The sequence below is a fragment of the Myxocyprinus asiaticus genome, chromosome 33 (genome assembly GCF_019703515.2).
Source record: "Myxocyprinus asiaticus isolate MX2 ecotype Aquarium Trade chromosome 33, UBuf_Myxa_2, whole genome shotgun sequence".
NCBI lineage: Eukaryota > Metazoa > Chordata > Actinopteri > Cypriniformes > Catostomidae > Myxocyprinus > Myxocyprinus asiaticus.
The window spans coordinates 28,439,587-28,463,198 of record NC_059376.1 but is presented as its reverse complement, the minus strand read 5'-3'; the positions used below and the strand labels follow the sequence as shown (position 1 = coordinate 28,463,198).

General features: G+C 38.9%; 1 protein-coding gene and 1 long non-coding RNA gene across 3 annotated transcripts; one reads left to right on the top strand and one right to left on the bottom strand.

Annotated features, from left to right (window-relative positions):
• Positions 1 to 150: 150 nt before the first annotated feature.
• LOC127424288 (uncharacterized) lies at positions 151 to 17,568 on the bottom strand. 2 transcript variants are annotated; one of them, XR_007894444.1, is made up of 3 exons: positions 17,152 to 17,568; positions 1,799 to 2,047; positions 151 to 937 (listed from the first exon to the last, which is right to left on the bottom strand). It is a non-coding gene; the product is annotated as an uncharacterized LOC127424288 (long non-coding RNA). The 2 variants fall into 2 exon arrangements; XR_007894445.1 differs by lacking the exon at positions 17,152 to 17,568 and adding an exon at positions 5,421 to 5,550.
• Positions 16,246 to 21,646, top strand: LOC127424287 (tumor necrosis factor receptor superfamily member 14-like). Its single transcript, XM_051669323.1, has 9 exons — positions 16,246 to 16,525; positions 16,842 to 16,931; positions 17,578 to 17,703; positions 17,800 to 17,952; positions 18,086 to 18,170; positions 18,257 to 18,426; positions 18,768 to 18,781; positions 18,950 to 18,999; positions 19,092 to 21,646. Exons 1-9 carry the CDS (start codon positions 16,495 to 16,497, stop codon positions 19,114 to 19,116), a joined length of 744 nt encoding a protein of 247 aa, XP_051525283.1. The 5' UTR covers positions 16,246 to 16,494; the 3' UTR covers positions 19,117 to 21,646.
• Positions 21,647 to 23,612: the final 1,966 nt, after the last annotated feature.

Below are 23,612 nucleotides of genomic sequence, written 5' to 3'. Positions count from 1 at the left end.
TTTCGTTAAGCAGAGTTAGGGTTAAGCCTACACAATGAAGCAAGACACCTTGATTTCAAACTTTGAACTTTATTTTTACTAAAGATTCAAATGAAACTGAAAAAAAAAATAAAAATAAAATAAAAATAAGTGCAATTAAAATGTCTGTTGTTCAACTTTTTGAAAGATGGCTTTACAACAGCTGTGAAGGACAACATCTCTCTGGCAAAGAACCTACTTCATCCATGCATTCTCTACCGGTCAGGCATTAAGTTGTCTGGGAAAATACATCATGAGTGTGAATAAATTTGTTCTGTTCCCTCCTTCACGAGATTATATATATATATATATATATATATATTGCAATATCCAATTACATCGGTAACCCCCCGGCTGAGGGATTGGTGAATATTCTTGCTTTGTGATTTTGCATTGAAAATTTAATTTATTTATTTTTAAAAATTAAATCACAAAAAACAAATCAAATACATTTCTAAATTCAAATTGCAGTCCAAATGAAACGATAAAGTAATTAAAATAATGAAGTGAAAATTCTATCAGAAATAAATACTGGCTTAGAAAACATTGGGCACGATTTCCAGGCTCTTGTGCAGTGTCCTGAAAAGTGGCACTGCACAAGAGCCTGGAAATCATTTTGTATTGAATAACTGTTTTGCATGGAGAGGACAACACATTTCTGTTCTACTAAATAAAAAACATCACAGACACTAATTATTCATTTAACTTGTTTTATTCTCAACACAAACACTGCAGTGTGTGTGTTCTCTGCACTCCATGTTCTGAGCTTGTGTCTGTTAATGTGGGTTAACTAGACGGTGCTCTCTGTCACTGTCACCTTTGGAATCTGAACCACTTCTGCTGCAAAGCCTGCTCAGAGACAGAGACTGGTCCTCTTCTCCCTCTGAGGTTTGGTGGGAGCTTTCATCACTGGGTATATCTAAAACATAAATTAATTACCATGGTTAATATGTTTATCTAGGAAGTGGTATCTTCTGAACTGGTTGTGAATGAGAAAAGGAAGAAAACGCATAACATGCTCATGTTCTGACTTTCAGCTGTTGCAGCAGATAGATGGCTGCTGGTGTAGCCCTCACTGGCCCTCTCAGGCTAGCTCTGACCTGTGCTGGCAGGTCCATGGCTGCTAGTTTGTTGGCTCTGACCTGCACAGTATCTGTCTGCCTCTGACATGGTTTCTTCTTAAAGAAACCTTGGATCTCCTGCTACTGTGTCTTACTCTGTCCCCTTTTCATTCATAATTTTTTTCCACTAAATTCTGCATAAAAAATATATACAAACCATTAAGTCACTAACTTATTAATACTACACAAAGCTACATTTGATAGCTATGGTCTGGTCTGATTAAAGGCAGAATCACATCAACTGTGAAGCCGTTTTTGGATATGCAGATAGAGCGAATACCTTGTATGACTCCACCACACACCAAAATAACGTTAATTTGTTCCATACAAACAGGCATTCACCATTCTACAGCTTCAAATTCCCAACGTCATTGGATCAGATCGCCAAGTTAACATTCTCAAACCCTACATTTCAGTGCTTACCACTTTATTGTAGCCTATTTGGGAAAAGTGATTATGCCTTTAACCTTTAAAACAACAGGAAGAACCGATAAAGTAATATTTGTCTATTTTCTATTTACGTGATGGTCGGTGCACCGCTGCTGAATAACACGGGGAAATCATAGCTATTCAGTAGTCTGCCGATGTTACGCTAGCTAGCTAACTAGCTAACACCCCAGTCCACATATTTCAAAATATATAACTGAGTGTATACATACCATGAAAAGAGACGTGGTCTGTGGCGGAGTCGTCTCTCCTCTTGTTTGAAAAATGTGGTGCTGTGGTACGTCACAAATCAAGCAGCGATTGACAGCGCTCTGATCCAACGGTGTTGGGCATTGTCAGATTGACAGTACTCTAGCCTGATGGAGTTGGGGGGCGGTACCATCCCTTTAGACACGCCCCTGTATAAGTAACCTTCCATTTGCCGTCAGGCAATTCTCCGTCTAAACATGCAGGTGGCATGTCTACGCAAATGAAGACATAAATACAATTATAAATGTAAAAATAACAATTATAATGATGATAATAATCAGTGAAACATAAATCATGGTTCGAGTTGAACGTGTTTTTGTATTATTCTATGTTTTAATCACAGATGTGTAGGCTGCAGTGTTGGTCACAATAAACTGATCTGTGGAAATAAAGTGAACTGAACTCAAAGCACCTCCTGAGCTGAGACATATGAGGACATTTACAGCACTCATAGACGACAGGCCTGCTGTTCTTGCAAAAAAAACAAAAAACAAAAAAAACAAAAACAAAAACAAACAAAAAATTCAGAAGACAGAAACAAAGAAAGGGAGAACCGTTTACATGCGTGTTCCCCCAGACTGCACGCCTCCGAACAAACAAGCATGTCATACATGTGTATAGACGGCTTTTCTGTCACCTGTTCTTAATAATATAATAAAGAATATATAATAATAATTATTAAAAATAATAATAATACTAATTTAATACATTAATGGGAAAACGAGTCAAAAATCGTCTTCACATCGTCAAAGGCATCAGATATTGGCGATCACTCTGACCATCGTCGATCCCCGAGATCATCGTCTGTCGGCACAACCCTAATGTGCATTTCTCTCTATAAATTAACAAAATGTTCAGACAGTCTCCTTGCTGGTTTTTCACATTCAGGATCATTACTGCTTTTGCCGGTGTCACTGCGGCTCGCTTCGTGCGTGTGCTTGTAAAATTTATATTTTAAAGGCTCATTATTACGGTTTAGTATTTCTCTGTAATGTAGAACAGTGTTAGCAATGTTACTTATAACATTCTTTCTCAGCCCTTGAACGTAAAACAGGATAACCTTGAGTTTTCAAAGGTGTACTCAGTAATATTTAGTTTACATTATGCCAATATTTAGCAGCATTGATGCAGAATCACGCAAGAGCAAAAGTTCTGTTACCATTGCAATTGTGGAAATGCACTATTTGCAGTTAGCTATGATTAATTTATTCTGTGACTAAAAATGTTACTGACTGCACCTTGAATAAATAACAAAAGCATTATATCTTGACAAAACTTTGAAACTTTTGTTATAGGAAACCGTGTCTATTGGCACTGCACAGACCTGCATCGACCTACACTGACGAACCCAATGGATTGATCAAATGCTTACTCTGCATAGTGTGTAATGCAAGTGTGTGACCTTCAAGATGAAGACGTTACTCTGACGATTAAAAAGTTGTGTAATAAAGAGTGGCTTTCTAGTACATTTTAAAAATTACAAAGTATTTTTTTGTTTTCCACAGACCAAGGGCTAAGATTAAAGAAAGCCTGCACACGTTCTGCAGATACAGTTTGTGAGCCACTGGAGGGATTCTATTGCACTGTCAAAAATAAAGGCAGCTGCACTTTAGCCTTTGAACACTCTAAATGTAACACTGGACAATATATCAAACAAACAGGTATGTGTTTGTTCTCAGTTTACTTCCACACACAGCATGTATGCTTTTGAATAGTAATGTAAATAAAGATATAAGAAGCACTTTTAGCATGTAGCACTTTTAACGTCAAACTCTTTAGAAATGTGGTGTATCTTTACAGGAACAGCATTCACTGACACTATATGTGCTAACTGCACAGATGGCACTGGGGCTTTTCCACTGCACGATACAGCTCAACTCGACTCTGCTTGCTTTTTGGGGGTTCTCCACTGTGGATAGTACCTGGTACTTTTTTTAGTACCACCTCGGTCGAGGTTCCAAGCGAGCCGAGCCGATACTAAATGTGACATCAAAACCCTGCAGATCACTGATTGTTCAGAGAGAATCATCACTACCAGCGTCATTGGATTTGTGACACGGGACATCAACCTGCTAGTTTTAAAGTTAGCAACAGCGATAGCAGTATCATTTATTCACGCAACTTTCAAATTGTAAAAATAAATGGCTGTGCGCAAAACCACGCCATGTTCAATAAACGAGGTGCAGACGTTCCTCTTGTTAGCGACGAACGAAACGACGCGAAATGAAAAAGTCTTTCAGGAAGTGTCTCAGCTGTTGGCTGCACACGGCTACCACCGGACCTACCAACAGTGTGGGGAAAAGTTAAAAAAAACTTACAAGTGACTACAGAACCATCAAGGACCACAACAGCCGGAGTGGTTCAAACAGAAGAAAGTGGAAGTAGTTCGAACAAATGGACGCTATCTATGGCAATAGACCAGCGAGCAATGGGAGGGAGAGTGCCCTGTTGATGGTACGTTAACTCTATATTCTGCTTGAAAGCTTCACTTTATTTAGTTGACCAGCTACTGGAAAGCTTGCTTCTAAAACAACCAGGCCAATTGAACTGTTACACTTGTGTAAAATCACCATGCAACAACTGCTTTATGCAGCACAATGAGCTAGTAGCTAACAGCTAGCGGTCATGTTATTGTTTATGGTCAGTAATGTTTGTGTAGCGTTTAAGATGATGTCACGGCAGTAGAGGCGGCGCAACTATGACGATCAGCCTATAATCCCACCCACGTTGAGGCGGCACTAAACTGCAGTGGAAAAGCAAGCTCAGAAAAGTAAAGCGAGCAGAGTCGAGTCGAGTCGAACCGTAACGTGCAGTGGAAAAGTGCCATTACTCAAACGGTTCTTTAACAACCTGTCAACCACATTCAAAGTGAGTAGTTAACTCTCACATAGGTTTAAAAGTGTTAAATAAAGAGTATTGTAAGACTGAACACTGGGCACTAATATTACAGTTGACATTAATATTGTTTAATTACACATTTATAGGTGTAACACAGAGGGACTTAAAGAAATAAAACCAGGAACAATGTTGGCTGATGCTGTATGTGGGAATTTGACTCTCTAGTTGGTCTCATAGTTGGAGTCATAGTTGGAATATTTGCTCTTTTGGTGGATGCTGTTGGGATCCCATTAACATATGAAATTGAAACATAAAACTCAATCCTCTAACAAACGAACCATTTGGTTCCATTAAATGTAATTGTAATGTTTTAAAGATAGTGTTAACATTTTTCGTATTTTAGGTGTAAATTATGTCTCAATTATGTACAAGCAGTACCTGAGTGTAATGTTTTGTCAACTCAGTGTTACATAAACCGGTAAGTGAATATTTGCTCTGTTTTTCTGAATTAATGCATTTAAATTGAAAAATAGTTTTTGGAAAAGATGTTTTAAAATCTTATCTGAATTAATGGTTAATTCTTGAGCCCTACATTTTAATAAAATAACCTCATCTTTTGTTACAGAGAACACCAGACTCAAAATTTGACACAAACTTTGATAAATTAGCATTAGTAGTTAAGAGTCAAGATACCCAGAAGGGTCTCTTTATAACAGTGTACATGTGTGTGTAGTTCTTTTTTTATACCTCACAAATCCTAACACTTCTCCTTTTCTGGTTATTTGTGTAAGATCTTACTCAGCCAGAGTGATCAGCGATGTCGGACTGGGGAAAGGTGGACCTGAGTAACAAGGGCCCTTGCTAGACATGGGCCCACTGAAAGGTAATATTGATATTTCATGATATTATCATGAAACCATATATATATATATATATATATATATATACACATATATAGTAATAACATGCTATTGGTTGGAATAAAACCTCTTCTATCCATAAAAATGGGTAGTTTTTCCAGTTTACCTGCTCACCCCCACCAAAAATGAAAGTGTTTTTTTCCTTAAATTCAGCCAGCACACTGTGCAAACTGAGTACACGTTGTAACGTTGGGTATGTGGAGTGGAAGAGGGGAGATGCAGGAGTAAATACTTTAAATCCTTCAATAACAAACACTGGAGTGGAACAAACAATAAAGCTAAACAGGCTAACATTACACAACGAAACACTTCATAACCAACTAGTAACACTTTAAAGACTGACAATCAATGAATAAAACTGGAGGGTACATATACACAAAGGAACTAATGAGGGGATGGAAGACAGGTGAGGATGATGAGGAACAGCTGGAAGTGATGAGGGCAGTGCACTATGGGAGATGTAGTCCATGAGAAAACTTCAAAATATGAGTCCTAGGGAAAACATGAGGGAGACAGACTGTGACACCCGTCTACATTACTACAGAAATTATGCCGAAACTGGACCTTAAGAAAAAAGAAAAAAGGAGCAGAGAAAGCAAATAGTAGCAGACAATTTATACATTTCTTACAGAAGAAAGGTCAGTCATACGTGTCAACGTAGCAAATTACATAAATATTTGTTAGCTATCCATGTAAACAGGGTCCAACAATAACACTTGGCACATGCCAAATGCGAAATTAAAACAAATATGAGAAAAAATTGCCTATGCCAATAAAATAACACTGAATTATTAACCAGTTGGCCGGTAATATTATTAGCAACTAAATAATTTACATTTAACTGTGAGAACAATAATCTGACCCTTGCTAAATAAAGTGACGTGCGCAAATCAAACTGTCTATGAGAGGAAACTTGCGACTTGCGCATCTTCAAAACGTTTTTTACTTAAGTGGAACATTAACCAACATATTGTAACATTGGGTGTCTAGGAGTGGAAGAGGAAGAGAGGAGAACAAACGCTGGAACAAACACTAAATCTTAACATAAAAAATTTAGCACAACGTAACACTTCATAAACTCAATGTAACACTTCAATAAATCTTAACATCTAAACTTAACTCAACGAAACACTTCAAGGACTGACAAAGGAGTGGGTAAAACTAGAGGATATTTATACAAAATGAACTAATGAGTGAATGGAATACAGGTGAGGATAATAAGAAACAGATGGAAGTGATGAGGGCAGTGCACTATGGGAAATGAAGTCCAGGGGAAAACTTCAAAATAAGAGTCCTTGAAGATGATGATGGAGACAGACGGTGACATTACCCCCCCCCCTTAAAGGGTGACTCCTGGCGCCCAAAAACGGATGAGGAGGGTATGATGACGCAGAAGAAGGATCCAAGGAGGATAATCAGGAGGATGATCAGGAGGCCTAGGGGGCGGCTTCAGGGCTGGGAAAGGATCCGGAGGCCTGGAGGGTGGCTTCAGGGCTGGGAATGGATCAGGAGGCCTGGGAGGCGGCCACAGGGCAAGGACTGGGTCAGGAGGCCTGGGAGGTGGCCACAGGGCAAGGACTGGGTCAGGAGGCCTGGGAGGTGGCCACAGGGCAAGGACTAGGTCAGGAGGCGGAACCGCTGGGGAAGCGGGTGAAGCCGTTGAAGAGACTGAGGGTAGAGCCAAGGGAGGCGGGGCCATGAGAGGCTCAAGATGCGGAGCCTTGGAAGGCGGAGCCAAGGAAGGTGGAGCCGTGGAAGACTCTGGGGGTGGAGCCGTGGAAGGCGGAGCCGTGGAAGACTCTAGGGGTGGAGCCGTGGAAGGTGGAGCCAAGGAAGGTGGAGCCATGGAAGACTCTGGAGGTGGAGCCGTGGAAGGTGGAGCCGTGTAAGACTCTGGGAGCTGAGCCGTGAGAGGCTCGAGGGGAAAAGCCGTGGAAGGCGGAGCCGTGAGAGGCTCGAGGGGCAAAACCGTGGAAGACGCAGACGTGAGAGGCTCGAGGGGCAAAGCCATGGAAGGCGGAGTCATGGGAGATGGACCCAGGGAAGGTGGAGCCATGGAAGGCTCGAAGGGCAGAGCCATGGAAGGCGGAGCCATGGGAGGCTCGAGGGACAGAGCCGTGGAAGGCGGAGCCGTGGGAGGCTCGAGGGACAGAGTCGTGGAAGGCGGAGCCGTGGGAGGCACGAGGGACAGAGTCAAGGAAGGCGGAGCCATGGGAGGCTCGAGGGACAGAGCCATGCAAGGCCGAGCCGTGGGAGGCTCAAGGGACAGAGTCAAGGAAGGTGGAGCCGTGGAAGGCTCGGGGCTGAGAGCCGTGGAAGGCTCAAGGCTGAGAGCTGTGGAAGAGAGTACAAGCCGAGACTGGGGATCGACCTCCGTGTTCGTGAGCATTGGCAGAGACTGGAAAGGAGGAGTCCTTTTCTTTCTCCTCCTCTTCCGGCCAGCAGGGGGCATAGATACGGGGACAGCAGATGCTACAGGCACTGGCTCTGGGACGGTTGAGGCTATAGGCACTGGCTCTGGGATGGTCAGGTCTACAGGCACTGGCTCTGGGACAGTCGGGGCTACAGGCACTGGCTCTGGGACAGTCGGGGCTACAGGCACTGGGATGGTTGAGGCTACAGGCACTGGCTCTGGGACAGTCGAGGCTACAGGCACTGGCTCTGGCTCATTAACCGTGGCAGGCTTGGACACTGGCTCATTAACTGTGGCAGGCTTGGGCACTGGTTGTGGCCTGGGGATACCGCCTTAATTCACCGAATACGGGGGAAATGCAACCTCCGTGGTCACTATCGCTGACTGCGGCGGGGAATCAACCACCGGAGCTTGGAGAAGATGAGCCCCCCCCCCCCCCCAAAAAAATGATTTAGGGGAATAGAATGGAGAGGAGTTACCTTGGAGATAGGGGGCGTGGAAGGCATGGAGACAGGGGTCGTGGAAGAAGTAGTCGTGGAAGGCGTGGAGGGAGGAGTCGTGGAAGGCGCGGAGACAGGGGCCGTGGAAGGCGTGGTGACAGGGGTCATGGAAGGCGTTACCTTGGAAACGGATAATATTGAGGGGTAATGGATGAAGAGTGTGGCTCTGACGTATTCCAAAAAGGAAAGGTTCTCCACTTGCGGAAGGGCTGTTTGACGATGAAAGTTCAAGCCCATTCCATAGATGGAACAGAAGTAGGGGTCCGAAATAGTGGAGGAATTGGCGAGTTGACAGAACTTGGTGGTATAGTCCAGGAGAGGAAGGTCTTGTTTAAAAAAATCCATGAATAATCCGGTAAACTCCATGATTTATGTGGGTCTGGATGAGTGGGAGAGGATCAGAGGGATCGCTGGAGTAGAGGAGGACGTTGGGAGGAACCGGTAAGTAAATCCGTATTTCTTTGTTGTGTGGTCAGTCCTTGAAGTGTTTCGTTGAGTTAAGTTTAGATGTTAAGATTTATTGAAGTGTTACATTGAGTTAGTGAAGTGTTATGTTAAGATTTAGTATTTGTTCCACTCCAGCGATTACTATTGTTGAGCCTTTTTGTTTGTTTCCACTCCAGCGTTTGTTCAACTCCAACGATTGCTATTAAAGGATTTAAAGATTCCACTCCTGCATCTCCTCTCTTCTTCTTCCACTCCTAGACCCCAATGTTACACATACAGTTGTGCTCAAAAGTTTACATACCCTGGCAGAAATTGTGAAATCTTGGCATTGATTTTGAAAATATGACTGATCATGCAAAAAAACTGTCTTTTATTTAAGGATAGTGATCATATGAAGCCATTTATTATCACATAGTTGTTTGGCTCCTTTTTAAATCATAATGATAACAGAAATCACCCAAATGGCCCTGATCAAAAGTTTACATACTCTTGAATTTTTGGCCTTGTTTCAGACACACAAGGTGACACACACAGGTTTAAATGGCAGTTAAAGGTTAATTTCCCACACCAGTGGCTTTTTAAATTGCAATTAGTGTCTGTGTATAAATAGTCAATAAGTTTGTAAGCTCTCACATGGATGCACTGAGCAGGCTAGATACTGAGCCATGGGGAGCAGAAAAGAACTGTCAAAAGACCTGCGTAACAAGGTAATGGAACTTTATAAAGATGGAAAAGGATATAAAAAGATATCCAAAGCCTTGAAAATGTCAGACAGTACTGTTCAATCACTTATTAAGAAGTGGAAAATTCGGGGATCTCTTGATACCAAGCCGAGGTCAGGTAGACCAAGAAAGATTTCAGCCACAACTGCCAGAAGAATTGTTTGGGATACAAACAAAAACCCACAGGTAACCTCAGGAGAAATACAGGCTGCTCTGGAAAAAGACGGTGTGGTTGTTTCAAGGAGCACAATATGACGATACTTGAACAAAAATGAGCTGCATGATCGAGTTGCCAGAAAGAAGCCTTTACTGCGCCAATGCCACAAAAAAGCCCGGTTACAATATGCCCAACAACACCTTGACACGCCTCACAGCTTCTGGCACACTGTAATTTGGAGTAACGAGACCAAAATAGAGCTTTATGGTCACAACCATAAGCACTAAGTTTGGAGAGGGGTCAACAAGGCCTATAGTGAAAAGAATACCATCCCCACTGTGAAGCATGTTGGTGGCTCACTGATGTTTTGGGGGTGTGTGAGCTGTAAAGGCACAGGGAATCTTGTGAAAATTGATAGCAAGATGAATGCAGCATGTTATCAGAAAATACTGGCAGACAATTTGTATTCTTCTGCACGAAAGCTGCGCATGGGATGCTCTTGGACTTTCCAGCATGACAATGACCCTAAGCACAAGGCCAAGTTGACCCTCCAGTGGTTACATCAGAAAAAGCTGAAGGTTCTGGAGTGGCCATCTCAGTCTCCTGACCTTAATATCATTGAGCCACTCTGGGGAGATCTCAAATGTGCGGTTCATGCAAGACGACCAAAGACTTTGCATGACCTGGAGGCATTTTGCCAAGACGAATGGGCAGCAATACCACCTGCAAGAATTTGGGGCCTCATAGATAACTATTACAAAAGACTGCATGCTGTCATTGATGCTAAAAGGGGCAATAAACAGTATTAAGAACTAAGGGTATGCAGACTTTTGAACAGGGGTCATTTCATTTTTTTCTTTGTTGCCATGTTTTGTTTTATGATTGTGCCATTCTGTTATAACCTACAGCTGAATATGAATCCCATAAGAAATAAAATAAATGTGTTTTGCCTGCTCACTCATGTTTTCTTTAAAAATGGTACATTATCAGTTCTCCAAGGATATGCAAACTTTTGAGCACAACTGTATATATGATGACTAAAGGTTTTTTTTCCCCTCCAGAACTCCATATGACACTTATTAGAATATTAACCACGTTCAGAAAAAACAAAAACAAAAAAACAAACAAACAAAACAAAAAAAAAAACATAGCCAAAAAAATAGAGGAACAAAATCATTACAATGTGTTTTATTTTTTCTGAAAGGTGCTGTTTTACTTTACTGACACAATAAATAACCTGTGGTGTTTGTCACTTATACAAGGTAAAAATAAGCTAAATGTCCTAGAAACTAAAATACATTTTAATTAAAATAATGCAAAATATAGTTTTATGGCTAGTAAGAAATACTTATTGTTATACATATTTTATAATAAATAAATTATTATAAATATTATAATTTGTTTTGTAATATTTTAAGTTAATTTTGGACCCTGTGTCAGTTAGCATGTTAAGACTTTGTAAAACTACATGAGAGCAGTAATGCCTCAGGATAGACTGAACAACATGGCACTTTTGTCATTTCAGAGATCTTATGGTGACTTTGACTTTGCCAACAAGAAAACTCGCAAATGTATGCGTGCATAATCAGTGCTGGAAATGGCGATGATTCACTGGAGGGAAAAAATATTTGCTGTTCATTTTAAATATTTGAAAATATTCAGGCTGTGAAATTCAAGTTTTAATTATTCAAGTGATGGATTTCAGGTCGTGAAATTCAGGTTGTTATATACAGGTTGAAAAATTCATGTGGTAAAATTCGAGGATGACAATGCAAGGAAGAGCAAACGAGCATCGATGTAATCCATCTCTCTCTTGGACAGCTGCAAAGCGATGGAAACAGCTCAAAAGTCATTTTAAATGAATTAATGAATATATACAATATATTATACATATATAGCAGTAAATATACATACCGTTCAAAAGTTTAGGGTCACTTACTCATTCTTTATTTATTTATTTTTTATTTTTCACATTTTAGAATAATAGTAAAGTCATCACAACTATCACAATTCACATTGAGCGAATCTGCTGAAAAGGCCATTAAAATGATTCACGTGCACGCTTACTGAAGAGATTACTTTGCATTTTATTGTCATTTGTTTCATTTAATATTTAGTCCTTTCAGATGAAAAACATTTATACATATAAATGATGCAATCCAAAGTGCATTTGAACAGCGGTGAAACACTTTCTTATGATGTGTTACATTCATACGAGCAGACAGAGAAGTAAGTTTGAAGTAAGTTTGGAGCAGAAGAAATAGAAATAAACCTTGTGTAAATTGTCAGCTTTACGCTAAGCTAAAATGCTATGTCTTATTTTTTTATCAAGAAAATTCACGTTGTATCATAATTTCTTTTTAAGACCTTTGATATTAGGGCAAAAATCTTATTCTTGATAATATTTTTTTATTGTTTTCCTGTAAAAATATCTAAAAATCCTTAAAACAAGATCAATTTGATTTATCTTGTTTTAGAAACAACATTGCATAAGATATTTAGGTTTTTCAGAGAATATATATTTTAACATGTGTATTTTGTCTTACTGTACTGGCAGAGTTTTTATAGTCAAAACAAGTGAAAAAATCTACCAGTGCTGAAGAAGTAATCCAAAGTATTTAGAATACGTTACTGACCTTGAGTAATCTAACGAAACACGTTACAAATTACATTTTACAGCATGTATTCTGTAATCTGTAGTGGAATACATTTTAAAAGTAACCCTCCCAACCCTGTATACATGAATGAACATATGAACATATATACTGTATTTGATACACAGATAACTGAAATGTCTAAATAAAGAAGAAACATAAGTGTTATATCTCTGTTCTCCCCCTTCAATTGCTGCTTGACTTGGGTGAAATGAAGCTGTGTCACCTGAAAGATAAAACATTAATGAAAGAAAAATAAAATGTTGGCTCTGGTAAGTAAACAGCAGTATCACTTTTTCAGGATTTATAAATAGAAACAAAACTTTTGCTGGCCTTTGTCACATCCCACACAGCACTCTGTCTGAAAGTAAAAGGAATTTTGGTCACAAAGGCAGTGTGATCATACAGTGATGTCACATGTAACCTTTCAATATGCTCATGCATTACCGTGAATTATTTTATTATTTTATGTATTTTTTGGTATATGTACAAATTGATTGTATAGGAAATTAATATAATAATACCTGATTGATAATAGCTACAGGAAATGACAAAGAATACTTTATAGGCCTCTGTATTGTTATTAATATGTTTTGTGTGTGTGTGTGTGTGTGTGTGTTAATACTTAAAAGAAAATGTGAGGAAGAAAAAGACTGACATTTAAGGTTAAATGACTCGTGTAATGATCACTTTTGATCTTTCACGCATGCATTACATGCAAAACAAAAGAAACTATAATGGAACACTTCTGTCCAATTTAAGGGGTGCAACCCACATGCACATATTACAGAACACTTCTCTAAAGTATATAGATGGAGCAAAGATTTGTATTATCATGAAGGTAATGTGGTCTGCCTGAAAATAAACATAATAAATAAGACAATGACAAATCATCAGTAGTCTACCAATGTAATACATATGAGGTTAGAATATCCAGAATTTTGATAAAAATATTAAAAAGCGAGATGGCATGCTAACTCAAGCAATCCAGACTGATGTAAACAATTCGGGTGTGTTGTACATTCAAAGTTCACTATATTTTCATTCATCACTAGTGCAGATGTGCAAAAGAAAGTTAAATATAATTATAATAAATATAATAAATATTATCAAACAGCCAAGACATGCAACACACTTACAAAATGGGTAAGGTGGCTGTTGTTTCAGTCAGTCATAAGTCTGTATTATTTCACTTATTTACAGTGACAACAAGAGGTAGATATCTACCCGATTCATATTACCTTTGATGTAGGCTAATGATTAAACACACAGTTGTTCTCTGAAGGCAGAGAGAATATATACAGGTGCATCTCAATAAATTAGAATGTCGTGGAAAAGTTCATTTATTTCAGTAATTCAACTCAAATTGTGAAACTCGTGTATTAAATAAATTCAGTGCGCACAGACTGAAGTAGTTTAAGTCTTTGGTTCTTTTAATTGTGATGATTTTGGCTCACATTTAACAAAAACCCACCAATTCACTATCTCAAAAAATTAGAATACATCATAAGACCAATAAAAAAAACATTTTTAGTGAATTGTTGGCCTTCTAGAAAGTATGTTCATTTACTGTATATGTACTCAATACTTGGTAGGGGCTCCTTTTGCTTTAATTACTGCCTCAATTCGGCGTGGCATGGAGGTGATCAGTTTGTGGCACTGCTGAGGTGGTATGGAAGCCCAGGTTTCTTTGACAGTGGCCTTCAGCTCATCTGCATTTTTTGGTCTGTTGTTTCTCATTTTCCTCTTGACAATACCCCATAGATTCTCTATGGGGTTCAGGTCTGGTGAGTTTGCTGGCCAGTCAAGCACACCAACACCATGGTCATTTAACTAACTTTTGGTGCTTTTGGCAGTGTGGGCAGGTGCCAAATCCTGCTGGAAAATGAAATCAGCATCTTTAAAAAGCTGGTCAGCAGAAGGAAGCATGAAGTGCTCCAAAATTTCTTGGTAAACGGGTGCAGTGACTTTGGTTTTCAAAAAACACAATGGACCAACACCAGCAGATGACATTGCACCCCAAATCATCACAGACTGTGGAAACTTAACACTGGACTTCAAGCAACTTGGGCTATGAGCTTCTCCACCCTTCCTCCAGACTCTAGGACCTTGGTTTCCAAATGAAATACAAAACTTGCTCTCATCTGAAAAGAGGACTTTGGACCACCGGGCAACAGTCCAGTTCTTCTTCTCCTTAGCCCAGGTAAGACGCCTCTGACGTTGTCTGTGGTTCAGGAGTGGCTTAACAAGAGGAATACAACAACTGTAGCCAAATCCCTTGATACGTCTGTGTGTGGTGGCTCTTGATGCCTTGACCCCAGCCTCAGTCCATTCCTTGTGAAGTTCACCCAAATTCTTGAATCGATTTTGCTTGACAATTCTCATAAGGCTGCAGTTCTCTCGGTTGGTTGTGCATCTTTTTCTTCCACACTTTTTCCTTCCACTCAACTTTCTGTTAACATGCTTGGATACAGCATTCTGTGAACAGCCAGTTTCTTTGGCAATGAATGTTTGTGGCTTACCCTCCTTGTGAAGGGTGTCAATGATTGTCTTCTGGACAACTGTCAGATCAGCAGTCTTCCCCATGATTGTGTAGCCTAGTGAACCAAACTGAGAGACCATTTTGAAGGCTCAGGAAACCTCTTCAGGTGTTTTGAGTTGATTAGCTGATTGGCATGTCACCATATTCTAATTTTTTGAGATAGTGAATTGGTGGGTTTTTGTTAAATGTGAGCCAAAATCATCACAATTAAAAGAACCAAAGACTTAAACTACTTCAGTCTGTGCGCACTGAATTTATTTAATACACGAGTTTCACAATTTGAGTTGAATTACTGAAATAAATGAACTTTTCCACGACATTCTAATTTATTGAGACCTGTATATATATATACTATATATATATATATATATATATATATATATATATATAGGGTTGGGAGGGTTACTTTTTAAATGTATTCCACTACAGATTACAGAATACATGCCGTAAAATGTCATTTGTAACATATTCCATTAGATTACTCAAGGTCAGTAACGTATTCTAAATACTTTGGATTACTTCTTCAGCACTAGTAGATTTTTTTACTTGTTTTGACTATAAAAACTCTCCCAGTACAGTAAGACAAAATACACATGTTAAAATATATATTCTCTGAAAAACCTAAATATCTTATGCAGTATCTTATTATAACTTATCAAACTGTTCTTGTTTTAAGGATTTTTTACATATACATACATATATATATATATATATATATATATATATATATATATATATATATATATATATATATTTTTTTTTTTTTTTTTTTTTTACAGGAAACAACACAAAAATTATTATCAAGAAAACGATTTTTGCCCTAATATCAAAGGTCTTAGTAGAAAAAAAGAAATTATGATCCAATGTGAATTTTCTTGATAAAAAATATGACAGCATTTTAGCTTAGCGTAAAGCTGACAATTTACACAAGGTTTATTTCTATTTCTTCTGCTCCAAACTTACTTCAAACTTACTTCTCTGTCTGCTCGTATAAATGTAATACATCATAAGAAAGTGTTTCACCGCTGTTCAAATGCACTTTGGATCGCATCATTTATATGTATAAATGTTTTCCATCTGAAAGGACTAAATAAGATGGTTGAGAAAATGCCAAGAGTACATGTCTGCAAAATCTAGGCAAAGTGTGGCCACTCTGAAGATGCTAAAATTTAACACAATTCGGTGGCTTTTTCAAATTCAAGTTCTGGTGATGAATCTGCGCAATGAAGTGACGTCACACACCAGAGAAGAAGTCGAGGCTTCGGGCGACTTTTCAAGGAAGTTGAAAGTTTGACTTTAAATTGGGTTATTTTGCTATTTTCCGAGTAAAAGATAATTGAAATATGGACTTGCCGGATTGAAAGGAACGCAGCATCGATTCATTAATGTTACGACTCAAAATGGCGGAATATAAGAACAAGAATGGCAAAGATGGTGGATTATTTTTAAATTGAACACAATCAACGATGTTTCTGATACTTGTTTATCACGTATTTGGTAAGACCGAGAGAAATACGTTCCGATGATTTGTGAAAATCAGTTGATCACAACGGAAACGTTTAGACAACAAAAATTACGACACACTAGTTTGTGAACTATTTGAAAGTGAAACTGGTTTTGGCCATTAATTATACTTCCTTCAAAATGACCAACCGTAACTATTATAAAGTGGTCTATGAAACAATTAGCAAGATATATTCGTAAAATGTACTGCTGTGACTGACCTTAAGTAAATTGTATACTAATAAAATGCATTTGAAGTGTTTGAAGTGGTTCCTGCTTTACAGAGGGCGATTTCTCTCTCTCTCCTCAGGCATATTTAATATTCTCGCCTTCGCACACTCATGTGGCCCGAGTGAATATATGTCTGCTGGTGGAGAATGCTGCCCAATGTGTAATATAGGTAAGCTTACTCATTAATAAAGGTGGTAGTAACGCAAATCTTTGAAAATGACAAATCAGCTACTTTATTCTACGTTTATTTGTGTGTTATCTTGTTTTAAAATACAGAAATTACTTACAGAAACGTTCTAAACCCTTTAATCAGAATCATAACACAAATGCACGATGCTGTCATAAACAGAACAATAGCCTACAAAATACACATAAAGCAGGTTGATTACCTTGCATGCTGGTCCACTTTCTGGGCAATAGCTCAATGCCCAAACCTGGTGATCCACATCGCTGTTTAAACCTTGTCGCTCAAATGTCTCTGTCACCTTGTGTTCAGATTCCAATGGGAGGGTCTCATGATCTCTGTCTCAAGTGACATCCTCAGCCCTCACAACTCTACCTTGTATAATAGGGAGTAGGGACAGCTAATGTGTGTGCATATATCACTCAGTCTACCCTATTTCAGCCTATTGTGTAATACCACGTAATACTGAGAAAATCATTTTATAGTTCATAAAGAGGACAATTCAAGAACACCCTCACGTTTATAAAGTATTAGTGGGTTCCTGCATTCATTTATTCAAATATTATTAATCTGCATTCCAGGAATTAATGAAATTATCATTGTAACCATTGTCACTATGTGTTGTTTGTAGGGTCAGTGGTTTTCCATGACTGCACTGGGGATTTCAGTACCACTTGCAAACCCTGTAGTCAAGGAACATATATGAGTGAACCAAATGGCCTTTATCAATGTTTTCCCTGCAAAAACTGTGATCAAAGTAAGTTTATAATTTCACTTACATTTTGGGACCAACATAATTTGTAGTTTATGCATTTGTTCCTACATGAAAGTGGTCTTTTATGTGCTGTTTTAGGTCAAGGACTGTACACCCAGAGCAAATGTACCACAATGAGAAACAGCATCTGTGATGTGCTTGATGGATATTACTGCATTGAATACCACAATTCAGAGTGCATTTATACTCAAAAGCATAGTGTATGTAAACCAGGACAAGAAACAAAATTAGGTACAATTTCTGAATGCTTAAAAACAATTTAAATGTTTTTTTGTTTTGTTTTTTGCTCATGAAAATGTAAACCATTTTTCCCACAAGGTAAGGTCAATATCTGAATATTTTGGGTCACTGTTTCTACTTACAGGCACAAAGAGAGCAGATACAGTGTGTGTAGACTGCAATTCTGGGTTTTATTCTCCATCAGGTTTGAACTGCACCAAATGGACAGAGTAAGTTCATACTTTTTTGGGCTCTCTGTCTTGTTTGCATATACTGTTACAAAAATCTGTTACTTACTCTCATTGTTTTACTGCAGCTGTGCCACCAGAAATGAGATTCAGACAGCAGATGGCAGTTCTATTAAAGATGTCACATGTACACAGAAAAGGGGAAGATATGGCCTTATAGCAGCTTTTCTTGCAGCTGTTCCAAGTGTCCTGGCCTTATTCCAATACAGTTCTTCAGAACTTACACAGCTTAATACAGGCGAGTATTTGCAGGATTTATTTTAATTGAATTTCTTGCAGAGTACAATGAGGACAGTTTGGTTAATGTCGTGAGATTGTGCCAAAAAAATCTTTATGGCAGTAATGAAAATATTATTTGTCATTGGTAATAAGAAACAGTTGTATCCTCATTTATCAACTGCAAAAAGTAAGAATTTCAAAAATGATTCTGATATACCGTAGCGGTTAAGTTTATTAATCTGATTTGAAAAGGCTATAAAATATTTGAATTTGCATCAGTGATTGCAGTTTTGTTCATTGTTTTATTTGTCATAATATAAACATTTTGTAATCAGATAATTTCTCTTTTTGTTTTTGAAGGTCCTGAATTTAAAGTAAGTTGTTTAACTTTATCTCAATTTAAACATGATGCAGTTTGAAAGATTTTGAGGCACTTTTAAGATCTTTCATCACAACTTCATATTCTGTATGATGCTGCCATAAATCACATGTTGACACATTGTCTGAATTTGACTGAAATTAATTGGTGGCATATTCAACAGTTTCCTGTTGAAGAAACAAGATCTACATTTAGAACATCACAGCACATACCGTAAGAGCGACATCTTTCTTCAGTCTGATTTTTCTACTTGTTAAGGTGACAAAATATTTTCTAAATCTATTACTCTTGTTATTTTTTCATAGGGAGGAAAACATAGAAGGAGAGTAACTAACAGATGGGATTCTCATTTCAGTCTCTTATCCCTCCACTGGTCACTCCATCATTAATCATTTTTAATGATAGGATAGGAGTGGATTGTGCTGAGTTTGTAATCTTCTTTGATTGATGTGACCTTCACGTGGTGGAGAAGCATCAGTACCTCAAAGACTCTGTGCTTGAGATCTGTGCTAGTAGAAGGCTCACCTCAAGTATATTCAACAAAACCAGATTAATCCCAAATGCAAATGTGGGCAAAAAACTAGGATGTAATCAAGTACTCGATCAGCTTTAAATATTGGACAGATAAAAACACTATTCGAATATTGCTATTTGATTTTCCTTTGTGCCTTTGCCTGCAGTAGGCAACAACAAAATTGTTTTCTCATGTATATCATGCTGTTACAACTGTTTGTTGCAACAAAGCATTGATTGACGCTTTGGATGCATGATGTTCTTAAAGGAATACTCCAATCACTCAAAAAGAGAAATTCTGTCAATATCTAAAGTTAGTGTATCACTGCAGAAGACTTGGAATGTGTGAATCTATTTGTATGTTTTATTTTATTTTATTTTTTTTTATATATATTTTTCATTTTTTAATCTAGATAAGAATTATGCATTGTGTTCATTTTTCCATAATGAAAACAGGTTCAATTAATTCAGTTAATACAAAATTTCAAGTGATTGATTACTTTTTTCCTTCTTTTTTTTATGTGTTAGAGCACTCAACTACAAAATTACTTTTTAATTAAACCCTACTAAAAACAACAGACCTCCAATGACATCAGTAGTATTGTAAAAAGACACTCCTGACACTAAAACAAATACACTGCATTTGAAATTTGAAACACTATGTACGGCCAGCTACATAAATATAAACGTATGTGATTTTCTGTTCAGCAGTATAAAATGGATGCAATTTTAAATTATTCAGAAAACAGTATACACATCAGTTACATGGCCTACAACCTGCTTAAACTCGAGATGCAATTTTTATTGGCTGAAATTAAAATTATGAGTTAAAAAACTATATCCAGTGGTACGGGATGTCCTTGGGATGGACACAAGCAATTGGGGAGCCATATCACCCTGTAGCTCAGCTCTAGACTGGTTGCCCATTAAAGCTAAGCAGGGTTGAGGTCGGTCAGTACTTGGATGGGAGACCTCTTGGAGAAAACTAAGGTTGCTGTTGGAAGTGGTGTTAGTGAGGCTATCAGGGGGTGCTCACCCTGCAGTCTTTGTGGATCCAAACAGAGGGTCAGGAATTAGCTGGTTAGCAGGTCCCTGCTGGTAGATGCTGGAATTACCACCTGATGGTAAAAATCATGTTTCTCCATAGACAGCCATTCAAAAGTAGCCATGTTTCATGATGAAATAAAACAATTTCCAAGAACCATTTAAATTATTATTACATTATAGCACATTGTCATCCGGTGACGGATTGTTTTTGAAGGGCTGTTTAAAGCGTGAAATGTATTTATATTTTTCCCTATCTATTCCCACTGACAAGTTATGAGTGTCGTGACACCCAATCCCAGAACTGGGCACCCATGAGCAAAGATAGCAGCCTCTGTTTCGCTAGCTTTCTGGGAACACTGCGCTAGCTGAGCACAGTCATAGAGATGAATGGGGATGCTAACGGATAGGTCTCTCTATTTTATAGCTCCATGGTCCTAATGCCCCATAGTGATAGGGACACTATACTGTAAAAAGGCACCGTCTTTAGGATGAGACGTTAAACCGAGGTCTTGACTCTGGTCGTTAAAAATCCCAGGACACTTTTCTTAAAGAGTGGGGGTGTAACTCCGGTGTCCTGGCCAAATTCCCCCCACTGGCCCTTATCAATCATGGCCTCCTAATAATCCCCTCCATTAACTGGCTCTATCACTCTACTCTCTCCTCTCCACCAATAGTTGGTGTGGTGAGCGTTCTGGTACACTTTGGCTGCTGTCGCATCATCCAGGTGGATGCTGCAAACTGGTGGTGATTGAGGAGCTATAAGTATAATAAATGTAATGCTAGTTAATAATGCATTCATTAATGTTGATTAACACATTTAATTTAAAAATGTATGTTAAAATTAACATTAACCATCATTAAGTTCTGTAAAATATGGTTCATTGTAAATTCATTTTAACTACCAAAACTGACTAATGTTAATGAAGACATTACAACATTATTGTAAAGTTTGTAAAGATTATTCTCAACACTAGAAGATCTAATAATAAGAGTTAATGTGGGAAACTTAATACTTTTTCTGCATGGCAAATATTATATCCACAAACTGTCATTTGTAATGTCACCTATTCTATTTTTATTCATTCTTTGCATTGGAAAGCCCCTAAATTTGGATCGTATTGTAATTTCATTTGCCCTCTCAAAATGTAATCGTTGAGAAAAAAATATTCCTTTTCCCCATTCTGTTTTTTTATATACAAAGATTTTGTAATTCCTTACTATTTTGTTTGTTTAACTGTAATTTTGTCAATAATTCATTTATTGTTGCCGTGCTGAAAATTCAATAAAAATCTAAACTAAGTCTTTTTAGCAAGTCACTTCATGACCATCTTTGTAATGCTCCTGGGCAGCTATTTTTCTATGTAAACGAGGCATACAAGTGCAGCTCCTATCTACTTGAATGAGGAAAGACCGAAGTCTCCAAAATGGTTGGTCAATATTATGATCAAAGAACATATTTCAAATCAGCAGTAAAGTCTGACAACACTGGTATCATAAATTGTGCTTTACCTCAGATTACGCTACAAAACTAATTTTCTGGGACCTGGGTAGCTCAGCGAGTATTGACGCTGACTACCACCCCTGAAGTCGCAAATTGGAATCCAGGGTGTGCTGAGTGACTCTAGTCAGGTCTCCTAAGCAACCAAATTGGCCCAGTTGCTAGGTAGGGTAGCGTCACATGGGGTAACCTCTTCGTGGTCTCGATTAGTGGTTCTCGCTCTCAATGAGGTGCGTGGTAAGTTGTGCGTGGATTTAGAATAGCATGAGCCTCCACATGCTGTGAGTCTCCGCAGTGTCATGCACAGCGAGCCACGAGATAAGATGCGCGGATTGACTGTCTCAACCGGATTGAGGTGAGTAACCACGCCACCACGAGGACCTAGTAAGTAGTGGGTAGTGGGAATTGGGCATTCCAAAATTGGGGAGAAAAGGGGATAAAAAAAACTAAGAAAAAAACTAATTTCAATTATTTTCTATAAGAGCCAAGCGCCACACTCTCGAGGTGGATTGTGGGATTGACAACGGTGTGGACAATGCGTGGGGAGCGTCCGAGAGTATCAAAAAGTGGAACACGCCAGTCACGAGGCAATTACTGTGAGCTGAAAGCAGTGACATCTGGCAGAAGCCTTTCAAAATCTACAAAAATGCTAGAATTTCTGCTGTATTCAGTGCTTAAATCACATCTTTATATTTAATTCTTATGTCAAACAGACTTCAAATGATGATTGCATGCATTAATTGTGGTGATACTGAGGCTGGAAGCAAACATGTAATAAATCAACACTGTACATTGTGGGCATTCAGAAATCAAGCTGGCATCTTTCCAACTGTAATAGCGCACATATAAAATCATGTTATTGCACGTGTACGGACAACAATGATAGACAATACACACTGGCTTTGTATATTACAAACACCCCAATGCGGCAGCTCTCTGGCGTGGTAAGTGGTGTTCAGCTGAGATTTTCTGCACCAGTGGAAACGTACGGTAAGCACCATTCACACCACCTCTGGTAAGTCCCAAGCCCCGCTGGGAACGGATGTAATGGCACACAAATGGCCAGCGAAATGCAAACATGCCTTTCCCCTGGTATGCCTTATTCACTCTGTCATATGCAAAGTCCGAGATGACAGGGAAACGGTTCTATTAGTTGCGCCGAAATGGTCCAACCAGCCATGGTTTCCGGAAATGATGGAGATGCTGAACAGCTCACCATGGGAAATACCACTGAAGAGGGATCTCCTCTCTCAGGCACGAGGCATAATCTGGCATCCCCAGCCCCAGTTGTGGAACCTGCATATGTGGCCCCTGAACGGGCACACTACACGTGCCAGAACTGACGCGTTCAATCATGAACACCATTTTACAGGCCACAGCACCATCCATGAGACGCCTCTACACACTAAAATGGAAGGTGTTCACTGATTGCTGTCTCTTACATGGCAAGGACCCAGTAAACTGCCCTATACATGAAATTCTAATATTTCTTCAAGAGTGATTAGACGCAGGACTCACCCCATCAACGCTCAGCGTATGTAGCAACTATCTGCGTATCATGTACATGAAGCCGGCGCCTCTATTGGCAAGCATGATTTAATCATAAAGTTCCTTAAAGGAGCAAGACGATTAAACCCACCTCGGCCGGCTACAGTCCCGACTTGGGACTTAACTTTAGTCCTAAAAGCTCTCGCAGGGCCCCCCTTCGAGCATTTGGACTCTGTTGAACTGCGCATGCTCTCCGTTAAGACCACACTACTGCTGGCTC